This window comes from Myotis yumanensis, unplaced genomic scaffold (genome assembly GCF_028538775.1).
Source record: "Myotis yumanensis isolate MYYU_CA2020_CCGP unplaced genomic scaffold, mMyoYum1.0.hap1 SCAF_1, whole genome shotgun sequence".
In the NCBI taxonomy this organism is placed as follows: Eukaryota; Metazoa; Chordata; class Mammalia; order Chiroptera; family Vespertilionidae; genus Myotis; species Myotis yumanensis.
The window spans coordinates 155,136,733-155,154,873 of NW_027223752.1; the positions used below are offsets into that span (position 1 = coordinate 155,136,733).

At 47.4% G+C, this 18,141-nt stretch overlaps 1 protein-coding gene across 1 annotated transcript in view; it reads left to right on the forward strand.

The window, feature by feature from the left end:
• The window catches only part of HADH (hydroxyacyl-CoA dehydrogenase), a 47,210-nt gene that overhangs the window by 27,555 nt on the left and 1,514 nt on the right, over positions 1 to 18,141 (forward strand). Inside the window, exons 3-7 of the mRNA XM_070433502.1 lie at positions 776 to 933; positions 4,738 to 4,864; positions 7,838 to 7,927; positions 12,129 to 12,201; positions 17,759 to 17,875. Of these exons, the coding sequence (XP_070289603.1) occupies positions 776 to 933; positions 4,738 to 4,864; positions 7,838 to 7,927; positions 12,129 to 12,201; positions 17,759 to 17,875 (565 nt within the window). The remainder of the gene's footprint in view (positions 1 to 775; positions 934 to 4,737; positions 4,865 to 7,837; positions 7,928 to 12,128; positions 12,202 to 17,758; positions 17,876 to 18,141) is intronic.

Consider the following 18,141-nt stretch of genomic DNA (forward strand, 5'->3'; position numbering starts at 1 on the left):
GTTGGCTGTTCAGTGATGATTTGGGAGCCTTGGCTGATTATGACCATTTCGATGTCCATGGGCAAATTACATTTTGAAACCAAATGGCAGAACTGTCTGTTCTGCCCTGAGGTCTGTTTGTGGAGACCTGGAGTCACGATGAGGAAAGATGGGACTTGAAGCTCTTGAGAGCAGAGGCTGTGCCTGGCATGTTTTTGAAACACCAGTTGCTGGCCTGTGATGGGAGATTATTATCTGGGGAATGCTGAGTTTGGCTTTCTTACCCTCTCTGTTGCTCTTACTCAGCTCTTCCCTACCTCCTGTGAGAGGGCAATAGTCAGCACCACCTCCCAGACTGACGGATGGTCCTGAGCTAAGCTTTCACCCTTACCGGAAGGACAAATTATAGGCTTCCTGGACCAGAACCTGGCAGCCTGTCACTCTGGGGACAGATGTCAGCAGGCCAGTACAGGCGCTGTTAACAGACAGTTTAGTAACCAGAGCAGAGCTGGCCAGAAGCTTGGAAGATTACAACCTATAGCTGACAGTGATAGTTGACCAGCAGCTGGGCTTGTTCACAGGCTGAATTCTTGCCTTGGTACCTAACATACATGGAGATGCCACTGTCCCTAAGCAGGAACATAGGGAGTTTTATTTCTCAGAATCTCGAGGTGCATTCAGGTTGTGTCAGGTGTGTGGGCCTGGTCTCACCCTCCTCTTTCCTTCCCCTTAGCAGTCAATCACACTCCATTTTCCAGTAAGCTCAGTGAATGTCTCCTTCCTTTCCCGGCAACAGGCAGGCAGTGAGTTTGTGGAGAAGACCCTGAGCAACATATCGACCAACACAGACGCGGCATCTGTAGTCCACAGCATGGACCTGGTGGTGGAGGCCATCGTGGAGAACCTGAAGGTGAAGAACGAGCTCTTCAAGAGGCTGGACAAGTTTGCCTCTGAGTACGTGCAGACGTCCTTGTTGGGTCTGAGGGCTTCCTCCCAGGAATATGGCTTCTGGCTGTAAGCCCACTTCCCCGTGTAGCCCACAGCTAGTTCCCTTGGTCTCCATTCACCATTCCCAGTTTGCTTCCTGAGGATCCGGCTGCCCTGATCTGATTCTGGTCCCCAAACAAAGGTGGAATTTCCCATGGTAAATGGAGGGTCCATCCGGGCCAAGCCTTCGCCTCTCGCAGCATCTGGGTCACGGGCCCTCGCAGGCCAGAGGGTGGAGGAGGGCATGTCCTTCAGTGTCTGCTGAGGACCCTCAGAGCAGTTTCCTATGTCCCCTTATTTGGGTGGAACTAACAGAATGGTGTAAGAGAAGGGGTGCCTCTGTCTGCACAATGTTTTCCCAGGGCTCTCCTGTTCTAAGCTTTATCTGTATTAAATCGTAACAGTCTTGTGAGCACTAAAGGAGCATTAAGTTCTGACCAGGCTCTGGCGAAGGGTGGGGAGACCAGCCCCATGAAGGTCAGGCATGCAGGTGCCTGGGACTCAGGACTGTGCACGGTCAGCACGCTTGTGCACGTGCAGCTCATGTTCTCAGAGTCTGGAGCCTTCTGTTGTGCTTGACTCTGGCTTTTGGTGACAGTGACACCTGACTGATTCATTCATGCTCCCCTTCTGTTTCATTTGGCTGTACTCACCCTTCTTGGTCAGAATAAGATTATATGACACAAGTAATTCTTAGGCAGCCACTAGTGAGCAGTGGCTACAGAGAGACCCTTGCATACTAGCCTGTTGGAATGTCAACCCTCAGAGCTCTATGGCCTGGGTTCAGGAGAGGCCCTGCCCCAGCAAAGAGAAGAGACTTATCTTTCTGTCACCTGTCTATCACTGCCAATCTGCATGCTCATGCTCTGTACACAGGCATGTAGGGGCTGCAGAAACACCTAACAAAAACTGAGGGCTTTCTTGGTTGGCTCCAAAGTCAGCAGGAAGCCCTCTAAGATAAGCAGACACTTGCCCCGGGAAAGGGAGTATAACCGAGTAGTTTGGCCTGTCCTATATAATAAAAGGCTGATATACAAATTGACCAAATGGCAGAATGACCGGTCACTATGATGCACACTGACCACCAGGGGGCAGAAGCTCAACTCAGGAGCTGCCCCTGGTGGTCAGTGTGCTCCCACAGGGGGAGCACTGCTCAGCCAGAAGCCGGGTTCACGGCTGGCGAGTGCAGCGGCGGTGGCAGGAGCCTCTCCTGCCTCTGTGGCAGTACTAAGGGTGTCTGACTGCCGCTTAGGCCTGCTCTTAAGCCATCAATTGGACATCCCCCCGAGGGCTCTCGGACTGCAAGAGGGCGCAGGCTGGGCTGAGGGACACCCCCCCCCCCTCCCCAAGTGAACAAATCTTGTGCACCAGGCTTCTAGTATTGCAATGTTGGTCATTCCCTGGTGACAATGACAGGTGTGACTGCCCTCTATGTCAGCATCCAGTAATGGGAGGACTGTAGGGAAAGTGAGGGTTTTGGGGCCAGCCCACCACTTCCCTCTGGTTGTGGACTGCCAGCAAACCTTTCTGGCTCTCAGTTGTATCATCTGTAATTTGAGTTGGGTTAGGGGTAAATAATGTCCAAGACCATCCCAGTTCTAACTCTAAGACTAACTTCCCTAGCAATCTGTAAAATAGGGGGAGTGGTGCCCACCACAGATGTGACTTTGCTTCTGGCCATGCTTCTGGCCATGAGCTGTCCTTTTCTACACACTTGTTTTCATTTTAAGTAGCTTGAGTAAGATATACTTTACTGCAGTGCTTTACAGTTAGGTCCTATAACAGGAGATGAAAATATGTTTCAGTGATAGCATTCCAGATGGAGGAGGACATGACTTCTCTCGTGTAAGAACTGCAGATGAAAGCTTGGCTAAGGCCCCTAGTCAGCTGAGTCCTGGCTCTCCCCTGTCGACACTCTTGGACTCTGACCCACCGCAGTCCCCACCACCCCCTTTTGCCTTCTCCACATTCAGGCCTGCAGGCATTGCCAGTGATCATTAGGCTAGCACTGTCGATTTTTTCTTAGTACATTTAAGAGAAAAATAGCTTTTTTTATAACTGACTGTCAGAAGGGGAAAAACAAAAGATGGTCCAAGAAAGGGAAAATGTGAGGGCATACTTTTGTGGAAGATAAGACAACCCTGTATATTTATTATGCAGCACATTGTGTTTGTGTTGGAAGAGGACAGTGAGATGCTGGTAGGAGCAGTGGGAGGAGACATTTCCCCTTCTGGTAAAACGTGTGCTGGGAGTGTCCTAGGTTGGGGACACTTGGGACTGGGCTCTGTTGTGACTTCATCCTTTCACAAAACATGCTCTGCAATCAATGCATCTTCATTTCCCCTTTTTGCAAGTGGGTTGCCCTTCAGATGTCCTGTAAATGCCCTTCAACTGCCCCTGCTGCCATGGCTCAGGGTGTGTGGTTTGTGGCAACCACACTCGTTGTTATTGCAGAGGATCTGTTCTCATTGCCTTCTGTATGGGAGGTAGTTTATTTCCTCCATTGACCAAAAAGCAAGCAGCTTTGAAAACTAGAGTTTTAAAACTTTAAAATTTAAAAAAAGAAAAAGCCCCTCTACCTGGCTTTTAAATTGGCTAACTTGGAAGTTGTTGAGAAAGCTGGGTGCTGTGGTGCTTTAAAAGTGAGCACTCTCCTGAGTAGAAGACCCGGAGGATCTTTCCTGGGGGCTTGAGCAGCCACCCAGCCACACTGGCTTCTCCTTTCACCTCAGGCTTCTTTCCTCTTTCCAAATCCACTTGTTTCTCCTCTCAGCCTTCTGCCCCTCCTCCCACTTGCTCCTGATGTTTTGGTAAGCAGGAACCCCAAAACCTCAGTAAAGGACTGCTCTCCTTCTTGCTGTATTGTGACCAGGCCTTTGTGGTTCTAATTAGCATTAGGGTGTTTTGTATCTACTCATCCACAAGGTGGTGCCATAGGAAAGCTTGGAAGTCTTGCCTATTTAAAGATTTGCCTGTTTTTTAAAAAAAAAAAAAAGATTTGCCTGTTGTTCATTTGGCACCCCACTTTATTGTGGTCTTAAAAATTAAATTTGGTTTAAGTCAGTATTTTTTTTAAATTTCACAATATTTATATGCACAAAAGAAGACGACACTGTCTTTTTAGGAGCACAATACCTTGAGCTACATTTATCATGTATAAACATGTATCTTTTCTTTCCCAGTTCTACTTGTGGAACCTTAAAACTGCTTTTGGACCAGGTGGTTTTCTTCTCTTTTCATTTGAATTCCCAGTCAGTGGAGAAGTAAAGCTTTTCACTGAGGGGAAAAGATCTTCGTTCATGTTTCTTATCTGATGGTTCTAGTTGAGAATCCAGGTGTTTCTTTACAATTTTTGTTTGAGTGTCTGGATGCATCCTTTCTTTCATTGGTCTTTGATCACTTAGAGTTTTATTTTGTGGCTGAGGTTGGTTAAGTAGCTGCCTCCTTTTTTCCCTCATACCATGAAAATTAATACAAGTGGAGAGGAGAAATTTTGGTCCCTAAAATTAAGGAACGATTGGCAAAGATTAATAAGTACGCCTTTGGAACAAATAACTTTTAAATTACTTAATGTAAAATTTTAAAATTAAGTGAACCAGGTCACTTGACTTCAGTTTCTTATATGAAGAAGTCTTTTCTCTGGCTTCCTCCAGGGGTCAGGACAGCAGATCTGGGCAGGAAGTGTTGCCTCATGCATTGCATCTGAGAATAGTCCTGACTGTTCCCAAAGATGGGATTCATTCCAATAACCTACCATCTTTCTCTCCACAGACACACAATCTTTGCCAGCAACACTTCCTCTCTGCAGATCACGAACATAGCCAATGCCACCACCAGACAGGATCGCTTCGCCGGGCTCCACTTCTTCAACCCAGTGCCCATGATGAAGCTCGTGGAGGTCAGTGGGCCCCTGCTGTGCGTGTCTGCTTGCTTTGCAACTCTGTCCTGCTCCTCTGATTCGCACCCACCCTGCCATGGGGCCATGGGGTATTGCACCGGAAGGATTCTAAGCCGGGGGTGGGGTGGGGGTGGGGGGTGGGGGTAGGTTGTCCTTGTGCTGTGTTTTTCTGGGGATAGCCTATCCTTTCAGAGCCAAAGGAAGGCCCCTGTGTTTCGTTTCTCCACAGCCCTGTGTTCTGACCCGTGATGTCCAGGAGGGCAGTTAACTTTGTGGAATGTTAGTTACTTGTTTGTTCCAAAGCTGGTGGGCAGTGCAGAAAGAGGCATCTGACAGGGAGGCAGCACTAAAGATCACTGGCTTGATGCGACCAGGGGAGAGCCACACGTGTTTGGATGGTCTCAGTGAGGCCAGTTTGCTCCAGACTGTAGATGGAATTCTTATTAGACAGCTTGGAGCAAACTGGCCTCTATCACCACCTCGTCCACTATCACCATCTCGTCCACTGCTCCTGGGGTGAATTTGGCCCCATTTAATAGGGCCTCAGTATTGTCCCCAGGGTGAGGCACATCTTTTGGGTGTTGTGATCAGAGCTATTTAAAGAGCTCCTGATAACCTTGAACTTCCTGACCACAAACCCGTAGGTGGAAGGGAGTGGCCTGGGAGAGCTGCCCCAGCCTTCCTGGTTGCTGCTTCTGTTTGCTTGGAGACTTGGGGATGAGGAAGATGGAGTCACAGTAGACAATTGGTACCTGAAATGTGGCAACTTGTCTTTTACAGTGGACTAATGATGGGGTGTGAGGAGCAGCCGCTATTAAAGTAGCATTTGTTGTGAGGTTGGAGATTTATTGCCGTGCGAAGTGTGGGGGATGTGGAGCCCGAGTGTTTGGGACCTGTTTTCCCCACTGCTGCCTTCTCCATGCCTCGCTCCTTCCTTTATCCCTGCCCTCCCCACCCCACCCCATCCCGCAGCAGCATGAGCATTAGGTTAACGAGGGCTGTTTTCCTATAGTTTTCTGTCGAGTGACAGCTCTGACCAGCTTGCGATAGGAATCTGTCTGTTCTAACATTGCTCCTCAGCTTCTTCCAATTTACCCCATTCCCTATGGTGGTTTTTGAAGAAGTTGAAGAATGAGGAGGGGATAGAGAAAACCACATTTATCCTCTTTTATGCAGAAAAGAGCAAAAGAAGTGGGATGGGATTTTTAACATTTCTGTACTTAGCAACTAATTACTTTCTTGTGTAAACCACATATCATGTGCATATGTGTTTTGGAGATAAAGACACATTTTATAGATTTACTTCAAACTCTAATAATGTTGTTTTCAACTGCATTTATCGGATCGGGTCCATCTGTGTCTTTGAAAATGTTGCACATTGGTTGTTAACAGCTAATACTTATTAGCAAATGTTAGCATTCTCTAGAAAATATTTTCTAAAAAGAGCTCTTCTCTATTCAGTGTTTATTCTTTAGCTTTCACATGTGGCTGAGTGGCTCTTGCCTTTTACTTGGAACTGGTTATATATATATATATATATATATATATATATATATATCTTCTCTTCAGACCCTGCTGGAGCTATAAGCAGATTATGTGTAGCATGTTGCTCTTGGTTGAGTGAATGAATATGCAGCCCTCCCGTTAAAAGCCTTTACCGTTGACTTCTTTAACACATTATTTTTAAAACCTCGTACTGAGCGGCCTGTGCCCTGCTCCATCTTTGTAGCTCTGATGGGATGTGCGGCGCCTCCTTAGATCAGCTCTCGGGTTGCTCTTCGATGGGTGATGCCACAGAGCAGTGTCTGGCCTGGTTCTTCCCAGCCTCATCCCCATCTTCCTGGCGCTTCTTTCTGCTTCCACTTACTGACTTCCCTTAGTGTCCTGGCACTCCACGACACCCCAGGCTGTGCTCACATTAAAACACAAGTGAGAATCTCTTCACTTAGCTGCACCTTTCATCTTGCACAGGTACTGGCTCATTAAGGCACACGGCGCCCTCAAGTAGGGCGGACGTATCGGGTGTCCTCATCCCATGTCACAGGAGAGAGGCACTCAGGGTTGGTCTGGCCTGCCTAAGCTCATAGACAGGGTCTGACGGAGAAGCCCCGCCTGTTTGCTTTGACTTTCGGTGAAATCCTTAAGTGGCATTTACATTGTGTGTGTGTGTGTGTATGTATATATATATATCTCTCCTTCGGTTTTTTTAAAGTATGAATTCACCTGGCTCTCACTCCATTTGCCAGAATCTAACTCTTGACATGTAAAGTCAATGTTTCCTGAGGGCTGGCTGTGAGGCATGGTGCTTGTGCCATCGCCTGTGGATCCCAGTGGCCCACTAGACCCTTGCACTGCACCTCGTAGGAGGTACGAGGACTGGAGCACCTTCCCAAGGTGCCTGGCAGGCCAGCCCCAGCCCTGGGCCCCTGTTTGCAGGAAGTGAAAGCCTTCCTCTGTGGTTGGCCTGTTCAGAAGCAAAGAGAGCCTTTAGGCTCCTCCAGTTACCTCCCTGAAGTGGTGAACAGCAGCAGGTAAAACACCAGCAAAAGCCGGCACCTAGGGAGCAGTTCCTACCTGCTAGGGCTGCAATCCTGCCCTGCCTCACAGTCTCGCCTCAGTTCCTTGAGACAGGTAGAGTGATTTCAGTGTCATTTTAGTCTCACAAATCATGCCGAGTTGTGGGCCAGGAGGTGGTGCAGTTGGGATTTGAGCCCAGGTCTGTCTCACAACAAAGCCTGTAAAACTCTCCTACACAAACCCTCACCTTTGTATTTTAGGCCTTGATTTTGTGTATTCTGCAGTACTTCAGTGTCTTAAAGTGGGCGTTTTGGTAAACATTTTGTTTCTGGCTGAGATCCTTCTATTCTGAAATGAAAGCTATTTTTGCTGCCCGTGTGGGTGCTTTTGGTCAATGTTTCTTGAACTGTTCTGTTAAAATTGTGTGCATAATTCTTCTCCACTTTGCATTTCCAGGTCATTAAAACGCCGATGACCAGCCAGAAGACGTTTGAATCTCTGCTAGACTTCAGCAAAGCCCTGGGAAAGCATCCTGTTACCTGCAAGGTGGAGTCTGAGTAGCATGGGAAGGGCTGATTTTCCCGGGACCTGACTTGCTCCAGGTGGAATTCTTGCGCAGGAGAATGATGCGGGAGATGGGGCACTTGTACTGCAGGCTTTTCCATGGGTTGGGAAGAGTGAGCTGCGCCTCCTTTCTAGCTCGCCAGGGCCATCATGGGGAGTCTGAGATCCAAAGGGGCGCAGCAGACTGTTGACTGGCTGTGTTTCCACAAATGGGTTTTGTTACTCCATCAGCTTTAGCTTCTGGGCCTCAGGAGCCAGAACCACCCTGTGTGTCCGGCACAGCCTGATGGACCCGTGCATCCCAAACAGAACACTGGGGCTTCGCTGGTGGCTAGAGCAGCACGCATAGTCGGGAGGAGATGAGAGAAGAGCAGCCCGCCCTGCCCCAGGTCATGCTAGGAAAGCTGCTTCTCAGTGGAATGCTGCGTTGTCGTTTGTGTGTTTTGTTTTCAGTGAGAAGTGCGGTCAAATGGAAAGCATGCCTCGACCTTTCCCCTTAGGGTCCCCAGTTATGAGCTGTAAAATCACCCCTGGCCCTCCACTGCTTCGCGTTGGTTACTTCAGTCTCTTCATTTGTTTAGTTACTCACTGGTTCTCCCGAAATGTAAGGGCTACACTTCTGCATGACTTGGCAGCTTTTCTAAAGGGGCAGTTGTGTCACAAGATGCCATTAAAAATTTTTATAACTATCTCACCTTTTTTTTACCATAATTTTCTGTATCATTGTTGTTCTTTTCATAGCCTACTTTTGCTTTCTAAAAGATTCTTTTTTAAAAATATATATTTTATTGATTTTTTTACAGAGAGGAAGGGAGAGGAATAGAGAGCCAGAAACATCGATGAGAGAGAAACATCAGTCAGCTGCCAGGAGGAAAGTGAGACCAAGGCACATGCCCCCGACCGGAATCGAACCTGGGACCGCCCCCCCACCCCCCCCAGTCTGCAGGCCGACGCTCTATCCACTGAGCCAAACTGGTCAGGGCTCTAAAAGATTCTTGAGTTTGAACTCACAGTATTGTATTTGCCCATGAAGACTCGGGTTGTTCACGAATCAGCCAAGTCAGTCGCCTGAGGATGTGGACCCCGGGCACCAGAAAGAGCAGAGCAGCATGTGCCAGTCCCCAGCCCAGGAGTGTAGGCTCTTAGGAAGTCTCACTTTCCTAACACTCGTTTTTTATTTCTTTAGTTTTGTGGTTTTAAATTGTCTGGATTTTGTAAAAATCATGTTACTAACCAGACGTTATGATTGGACTTCCTTAGCAGTTTATGCTGTGTGAGTGGCAGGTAGTAGTCATACGCTGGAAAGAACAGTGTGAGCAAATCAGAGGCTGGCTGCAAAAGTGGGGGTGCAGGGCCGAGCCAGTGGTCAAGCTCAGCAGCACAACCAATACTTCCTGAGAGCAAGGGTCTCTTCTTCCACGGGGAGCCACGCCAGGCGCAGGGATGGGAACTCTTGGTCTCACAAAAGTACCTACTGTATCATCCAGAACACTTTCTGCAGACTAGACCCTAGTGCTTCCTGGGAGTCTCTCTGGGTCAGTTATTCAGGCTCTTGGAGAAGCATCCTGACGATATACGGCACCTACATAGGATAGGGGTCTGCACGCTCTCATGGAAAGGGCCAGAGTGAATATTTTAGGGCACGTGCTTTCTGCTGCAGCCTCTCAATCCTGCTGTCGTAGCGGAAGGCAGCAGAGACAGCACATGCTGAGATGAATGTGGCCGTGTGCCAATAAACTTTATTTAAAAACGGGCGGGGGGAGCGCTGGATTTGGACTATAGGATTGCATTGGTAATTGCCAACACCTGACATAGAAGAGTGGCATTCATGTGCCTACAGTGTGTCTTTTCATAGTGTGAGACTTCACAGGGAAGGAGAGTGTGAGGTGAAAAGGTTAAGGCCATGAACTCTGGAGCCAGCCAGACTGGGTTCACCTCTTGGCTCTGGCACTTACTAGCTGTGTAACTTTGGGCAAGTTACTTAACCTTTCTGTGGCTCAGTGTCCTTTACCTTACAGAGAGGTAATAACAATTACCTCACAGGGTTAGTTTGAGGAATAAATAATATATATATTTGTAATCCTCAACTGAGGATATGTTTTTATTTTTTTTTGAGAGAGGGGGGCGTGAGGGAGGGAAAAAGAGAGAGAGAGAAACATTGATGTGTGAGAGAAACATCAATTGGCTGCCTCCTGTACACGCCCCGATCAAACCCATAATCTAGGTATGTGCCCTGACCAGGAATGGAACCCGCAACCTTTTTTGGTGTACGGGACAGTGCTTCAGCCAACTGAGCCATCAGGCCAGGGCCTGAATTAATATTTGTAAAGTTCTTAGAACAATACCAGGCACATAGTAAGTGCAATAAAGTATATTTAATAAATTGATAAAAACGCATGAACAATGTAAGCAGTACAATTTTCATAAAATTAAATTGCTTTATTCAAGGATGATGTCTCTTTACATCCCACTAACATTATGAGAGTATCTGTCTCAGCATCCTCAAAAACACTGAATATTTTAATGGGGAAAAACCTGTTCCTAGTAATCTTACTGGCAAATGCCAGTTTTATTCCAATGAAAATTTTTTGATTAGTAGTGTGTTTAAATATTTTGTGAGTTTTAGTACTCTTTTCAGGCTCTTTATGTAGACAATATAAACTCTATTTTAAAACACTGTATATTGTAAGTAGAGCAGATATTTTTCCCAGGCTGCTTTCTGACTTCTAACCTTGTATATGGTGTGCCTCATTTGAGTTTCTCTAATAAACCTTTTAAATTTGAAAAGCATTTTCCCCCTGGTTATAAAGTCGTCATCATTTCATTAATACAATCTTGGTGAAACGGATATAGCTCTTGTATGCATGTCTGTATTCCTGGGAGCTAGGGGTAGGGGATGTTTGAAAGAAGTATAAGCCCTGTGGCTTGGCTGCCCAGTGTGTACCATGCAGTCAGACTAGCTGTAAGAGTAGTGCAGGGTGGGTCATCTTTAATTCAGTGTGTACGGATTGCCTAGTGTGTTAGAAATGGAACCCGCCGAACCGGTTTGGCTCAGTGGATAGAGCGTTGGTCTGCGGACTGAAGGGTCCCGGGTTCAATTCCGGTCAAGGACATGTACCTTGGTTGTGGGGGTGCGTCCCCGGTGGGGGGGCGTGCGGGAGGCAGCTGATCGATCTCTCTCATCGATGTTTCTGGCTCTCTGTCCCTCTCCCTTCTTCTCTGTAAAAAATCAATAAAATATTTTTTTAAATAAAGAAAAAAAGAAATGGAACTCAAGGCCAGGGTGAGAATTCTGCCTTCAGGGAGATCACAGCCTTTTTTTTCAAAGAGGCGGGGCATTTACTTAATGGAATCAGCTTCACATAAATACCACCAAAAATTACCACCCTATTAGCCTCCAAAAGAGATCAGTAGGTGAACCCACATCCCACACTAGGTCTTCAGGGGAGATGGGGAAGGTTTCGATGTGAGGAAAAGAGTGGAAGGACTTGTCCAAAGTAGTGGGTCCTAAGTGGCACGTGTGAAAGGCCAGTGATCGGCCTCATGTCGATTGTCCCGGAACCTGTTCCCAGCTCGACCGCCTCCACTGTGCACCGAAGCAGGAGAAAATCCTGAGGGACCCAGGAATGTTTCTGAGGAGCCCAGAAGAAGTGCTCCTGTGGGGGTTTGAGATGGAGTGTTGCTTTTTCTAGATCCCTGACAGGGGTGTGGGAGAGGAGAGGAAAGGAGAGGAGCAGAGGGGCTGCCATTGAGTGCAGGGCAGTGTGCACAGCGAAACTGTTTTCTGATGTGTCTGCACAACTTGTCACATAGAAACGATGACTCCATTTCACAGACCATAAAACTGGACTTCAGGATGATGCAAGGTCAGAGAGTGTTAGAATTTGAGCCCAGATCTGCCTGCCCCCAAAGCCGTGCTTTTCTGACACCCCCGCTTCCTTGACCTGCCTTTATCTCAGGATCAGGCAGTGGGAGCATCTGGGGTTTTATTAAGTACTATAGTTGTTGGATAAATTGTCATGTGAAGTGGAGGTAAGGCTGTGCTCCTACTATAATACAAGTGTATAGCTTCATAAATGTGGGTAACATAATCAAGGGTGAGAAGGGGCAGCCTGGTGACTTCACAAAAAGTAGAGTTCAATGAAAATTCATGTGTCTTTTCTTTCTCTGTCTCCTAAAACAGGACACGCCTGGGTTTATTGTGAACCGCCTGCTGGTGCCCTACCTCATGGAAGCAGTCCGGCTGTACGAACGAGGTACGAACGAGGTGGCTGTCCTGGGCCAGGCAGGAGCCGCAGGCCTGGATGTCCTCAGGCTGGGGCTGCAGGAAGGGCGGGCCTTACAGAGCAGGGAAGGAGCATCTATTTTCTAGCCGGGTGAGTTGGCCTCACCCTGGGCCCTGGTACCTCTGTCAGTGTGTTGCCAGGGCCCCCTGGGTTCCCTGTGAGGCCTCTGAGGTGTGGCTCTGGGACCCTCCACTGTAGTCCTGGCCAGAGCAATTGCACGCCCAGCACGGCTTTATATCCTGGATCTCTGCTTTTGGTTAAAGGGTTTATTGCTTAAAATAATAGTAGTAATGTGAAAATTACTGGGCTAGGTAACCTTCAGTTTTCCTTAAAGCTCTAAATTGCGACTGTGATAGGAAGTAAGTAACAAGGCTGGCATGCGCTGAGGACCACTTCTGAGAGCCCCGTCCGGCCTTGCTGATGATGCCACGGTGCAGGTTGGGTTTTTAACCTTAAGAATAGTCTAAAATGTCTCCTCAGTACTTGTTGATAGACGTATAAGACCTGGGACCCAGTCCAGATTATAAAATATCATGTAGCCTCCTGCCTGCCTTCCCCACCACATTTCTGGAAAGGTAACTATCATGTCAGCTTCAAAGGCAAAGAGCCTTAATAGGATGGATAAAAAGCAAGTGTAATTGTTTTCAATTACTTCACAAATGCTTGCTCCTGAGCATGTCATTTCGAAACAAAACGTTTCTACCAGCTCTTCCAGAGAGATGAAAGCACATTTGCTTCCTCAAAATCTGCTTTAAATATTAAAACTTTTCTCTGTGTTACAGGAGAGCATTTGCCTCACTTTTGCTCCAAGATCAAACCAACACTTCTTTGTTTATCTATCAACAAATACACCTAATTACAGCTCAGAGGAAGCGGGAAATGTTTTGCCCAACCTTGCAAGGCAGGGTTGGTTTTTGTAATGTAATGTGTTAAAATAGAGCATGTGGGTGATTCACCTCCTGATGGTGTTTTTCTCACTGCGACATACTGTCACTTTGACATATTTGCAGATGGACCATGTATCAGATTGTAAGTTGAAAGTCATTTTCTTGTCTTCTGTCCCCAGTCCCCGGCAGTGGTCTCTTTCTGAACAGATGCATTCCCTTTGAGCCTCACCATCACCAGTAGCTGGTGAGGTGAAGCTGGAAGGGGAATCTGACCCTTAGTTTGCCTTTGACATTGCCCTCAGCACCTGTCATTGCTGTCCCTTTGCCTCCCCGCTGACTGCTTCTCAGGGCCTGGGAGCCGGCGCCTGTTCTTCTAGAACAGCTGGGGGTCATGTCGGGGGCGGGGCTTTCTCCCAGCAAGCCCACTGTGGTCTGGGCTCCTCATGTCACACCTCAGGCTCCTTACCATGTCCCTGCTGCTGCCCTCGAGGTTCTGCCCTCCTTCAGCCCACACAGAGGTGTGTGAGATGCACACCCGCCACCCATTTCCATTGTCTGTGCTGACCTGCCAGCATCTATTCTACTTTGAAACCTGAACCCATTCTGGATCCTCTGTTGCCTGTCACACCTGTTCATTTCTCACTGTTGATTCCTCCCTGTCATCCCAGCTCCCCTGTGCTAGCCCTGCCTCAGCGGGGCTCCTTGAAGCAGCAAAGGCGTTCACGCCACCTCACATCTCTTCCTAACTGTAACTGTCTCTGCCATGTTTGCAGACAGTCTCGTGCTGTCCTGGGGGTGAGGACACAGTGCGTGCTGTGTCTGCCCCATGGCGGGGGGAGCCCGGGGCCCAGCAGCAGAGTCATACAGTGAAGGCGTACACTGACTCTTTCTCCCGGCCTTTTCTGAACTCTTGAGGAAAGCTCTGTACAACACTGCCTTGGGCAGCTCGAGCTGCTGTCACAAGAATACCTCAGACTGGGTAGCCTGTAACTAACGAGTTTATATCTCACCAATCTGGAGGCTGGAAGTCCAGGGTCAAGGTGACGGCAAGGTTGGGTTCTGGTGAGGGCCTGCTGCATGCTCCTGACTTCTCACTGTGTCCTCACACTGTCCTCTCGTGGAGATTGCAGAGAGGAAACTGGCTCTTTGAGGGGCTCTCATCCCACTCATGGGGGCTCCACCCTCATGACCTCATCTGATCCTGATCACTTCCCAAAGGCCCCGCCTTTTTATACCATTTCATTTGGGGGGTAGGGTTTCAACATAGGAATTGGGGGACACACGTTCAGTCCATACACACACTGCTGATACACCTGTGGGGTGAGTGTTCACACACGGCTGGCACACTGCTGCTTTGAGGTGCAGGCTCAGCAGAAGGGGCTGGGGCATTACAGCAGGGGCTCATCCCAGTCATCATCCACTCAGGCCTCCTGGCAGCTGAACAGCTTGCAGAAGGCCACAGGCTGCACCAACTCCCCATGGTATCCGGGCACTCCACCGCTCTCCCCTCTGCCTCTGAGCTTCGAGCGTCTCTGCGTCCTTCAGCTTCTGTCCTCTTTCTGTCGCTCTCATTCATCCCCACTGTCGTTAAGGCCTCATTGGTGGAGTCAGTCACCCTCATCCCTGCGGGTCAGAGCTCACTCTCCACACCTTTGAGCAGGCTGGTGCCCAGTAGCAGACAGCTGCCCCCATCGGGTGCCACTCTGACAGGCCACGGTAGGCTCTGACAGGGTGATGGGGCCACAGTCACTGGCCTCCAGTCACTGTGATGTCCTGCTCACACTGTCACTCCTTATATCCAGAGGTTCTGTTGTCATCAAGGACAGTGTCCTTGCCAAAGGAGGGCCTTTTCCCTCACCCTACCTTTCTCACAACTCCACCATGTGTTCTCAGGGCTGCAGGCCGGACCTGATCTGTGTTGCCAGTGTCTTTATGCTCTGGTTCTTCGTTGTCTGGCTGCCACTCAGTTCCTGCGGCAGGGCAGGTGTCTTTCTCCTTCCCTTCTCTTTCCTGTGGTGGTATCCTTAGTGTACCGGTACAGGACAGGCATTGAGGTCACTATAGCTGAATAAAGGAATGGTGGCTTGCAGAGGTTCTGCTCCTTGTGGCTGTGACCCTGGGTGGTGGTAATGCCAAGCGTGGCTGGTAGGTGGTGCTGATGAGCCAGCAAAATTGCCCTGTTGGGGCGATCCCAGGTTCGCAGGCTGCAGGAGATCTAGGAGTTCATTGAGGAGGCTTTTCCTTGTTTTCTAGAGTTAAGGGCTCTTATCTGGGGAGGAGGGTTCCAAGAACCTCCTAAGGTTCATGCAAAATTTTGCATGTATGTAACGTTTTCTTTGTAGAGGGCATCAGCTTCTCAGTGAAGTGCTTCACTATAAAGTAAGTTAGGAATTATTGGTCTAAAACACCCCACCACATTTAGCTCCCACATAGCACACCAATCTATACGTGTGTGTTTTATTTAGTTCTCTCTTTTTTACGTCTTTGGCTCTATTTTAACTCCAAATAGAATTTTTAGAGTTGTGCTGTAAAACACACATGTGTTAGGTTTTGTTTTGTTTAGTGATATGCTGTCTTCATATTATTTTTTGAAGTATGTGAGTCTCTGAGTCTGGAATTACAGTCTTTCCTCTAGGGTTCATTGCCTGTCCTTGAATGTAGATTTGATTAAATGGCATTAGGTGAGTTGGAACCATTATGCCAGGAGATTTCTGTCCCTAGGTAGCCTGTATTCTTATGAGATGAGAGCGCCCCTAGTACTAGTAAATAACCAGCACGTTAGGTTGAGACCAGTAACCTCTGAGAAAGATAAAGTAAGAGGATGGCAGGAGTCCCAGCCCTGAGTCCTTAGTTTACATGCATTGAGAGGGAGGGTAGTGAGCAGAAGCCTACAGATGTCGTAAGTCCAAGGACATTGGGCACCCGGCACAGGGAACGGCAGGTGCTGAGCCAGAGGAATGTGCGAGGCTGTCATTCCAACATTCCGGCTCTGACAGCATAGAAGCCGTGGGGTTTAATGAAATTCTTTGAGCAGAATCCGCCTTTCAGCTGCCATGTTCTTTCTCATCCCTGGCTTTGCACATGCTGTTCCTGCTGCCTGGATGGCCTTCACTGCCTGCTCTTCCTTTGGGGTTTCTCTTTGGGACATTTAGGACCTGGGCCTGGTGGTGGTTTTGGTGAAGTCATGGTAGTGTGAGTAAACCTCCCTATCTTTGCCCACACAGCTGCGTGAGTCTTCAGCTCTTGTTGATAGTGAAATTTTTGGTTTACACATCTGACTTCTCCCATTATATTTTGAATACTCATACTCAAGTGCTCTTCTTGATTTTCTTTGTCTCATTCTAAGTTTGGGTGCCTGGTACATGACAGATATGAATGCAAGTTGAATGAATGAATGAATGAACGAATGAGGACACCTGATAAGGCTAGTGTGTATGCTCATTTTACTCTCTTTGCTTTCTTACGACCTGAATTCAAATCATGATCCTCAGGACCCTCTGGTTAACTAATTAGGGGAGTACTAATAATGTCACCCTTATGAAATAATTGCCTGGTATTTTAATCACCTTGGACTGCCTTGAAATCCTTTGGCATTACTTCAGTACTTAATTTGCTTTAAAAAATCGTCTTTATAGATCTTTAAATAGTTCCTGTTTCTCATGCCCAAAAATCCAAAATACTTAGGTATGAAATCTTCTCTGAGCGTTTTTAACATTTTGGTATAATTGTCCCTTTCTTTATGCTTTGGAACAAAATTCTAGATAGCCACCTACTACAGACTCTTCCCGCTCCCGATTTCGGAGAAAGGGACAGGCTGTTCTCTGTCAAGGCCTCCTGTGGCCCAAGGACAGGATGCTAAGGATGGAACTCCTAGGAAGAAGCATATTGGCCCTTGTCTTAGTCCTTTCAGCACATGTTCAAGCTTTCATAGCAGTTCTAAAGCAGGTTTGGGCTTTTCTTCAAACGTTATTTTGACTGAAGTGTTTATGTGACTGTGATTCTAGAGCAGCCGTGGGCAAACTACAGCCCGTTTGAAATGAATAAAACTAAAAAAAAAAAAAGACTGTACCCCTTTATGTAATGATGTTTACTTTGAATTTATATTAGTTCACACAAACTCTCCATCCATGCTTTTGTTCCGTCCCTCCGGTCCAGTTTAAGAACCCATTGTGGCCCTCGAGTCAAAAAGTTTGCCCACCCCTTTTCTAGAGGAATACTCATTATTTGCAAAACCAAGAAAGCTGGAAAAGAAAAATATATATACAATAAATACAAAAGTATAAAACTTAGTTCTTTTTATAAAGAAAAGTCCATTTATCAATCAGAAATCTGCTTTAGATTCTAAAATCTCTAAATGATATTTTAGTAAATTATTCCAGACTTGGAAATTTCTAGCCCGTTAGAAAGTAACTAATGTTGGAATCAGGGTCTCGGGGTCTTTCTCTGTCCATGGGCAGAACTCACCTACAAAACAGCTTTGAAAGTCTTGTGACCTGTTTAGCATGTGTCTCTGACACAAAATCTTACTTAAGCCAGAAATCCTGACTGGTATTGAATGTGCAAAACTCTAGCAGTTCTGGAACTAGCAACCTGACAAGGAGAACTGTGGGAAGACAGTAACAGGCTCCCCTTCTCCCTAGGTGACGCGTCCAAGGAAGACATCGATGTCGCTATGAAGCTAGGAGCTGGGTACCCCATGGGCCCGTTTGAGCTTCTCGATTACGTTGGGCTGGACACAACGAAGTTCATCATGGACGGTACGACTTGGGATTCTCTGTTGTCTTTCTTCATTGAGTTGAGGTAGTCTCTCTCAATTGTGACTTACAGGCCTGTTTAAAACAGAAATTCTAAGGGGTCTTAGGAGACTTCCCGAAGTCCTGCCCACATGGCTTAACAACTCAAGTTACTAGGTGGTAGAGGAAGGAAAAATGTGCTGGCTCCCTAGCATCTCTTCACCGGGTACCTTTTTTATTTTTAACTTTTCACTTTAAAATAATTATAGATTCACAGGAAGTTTCAGATA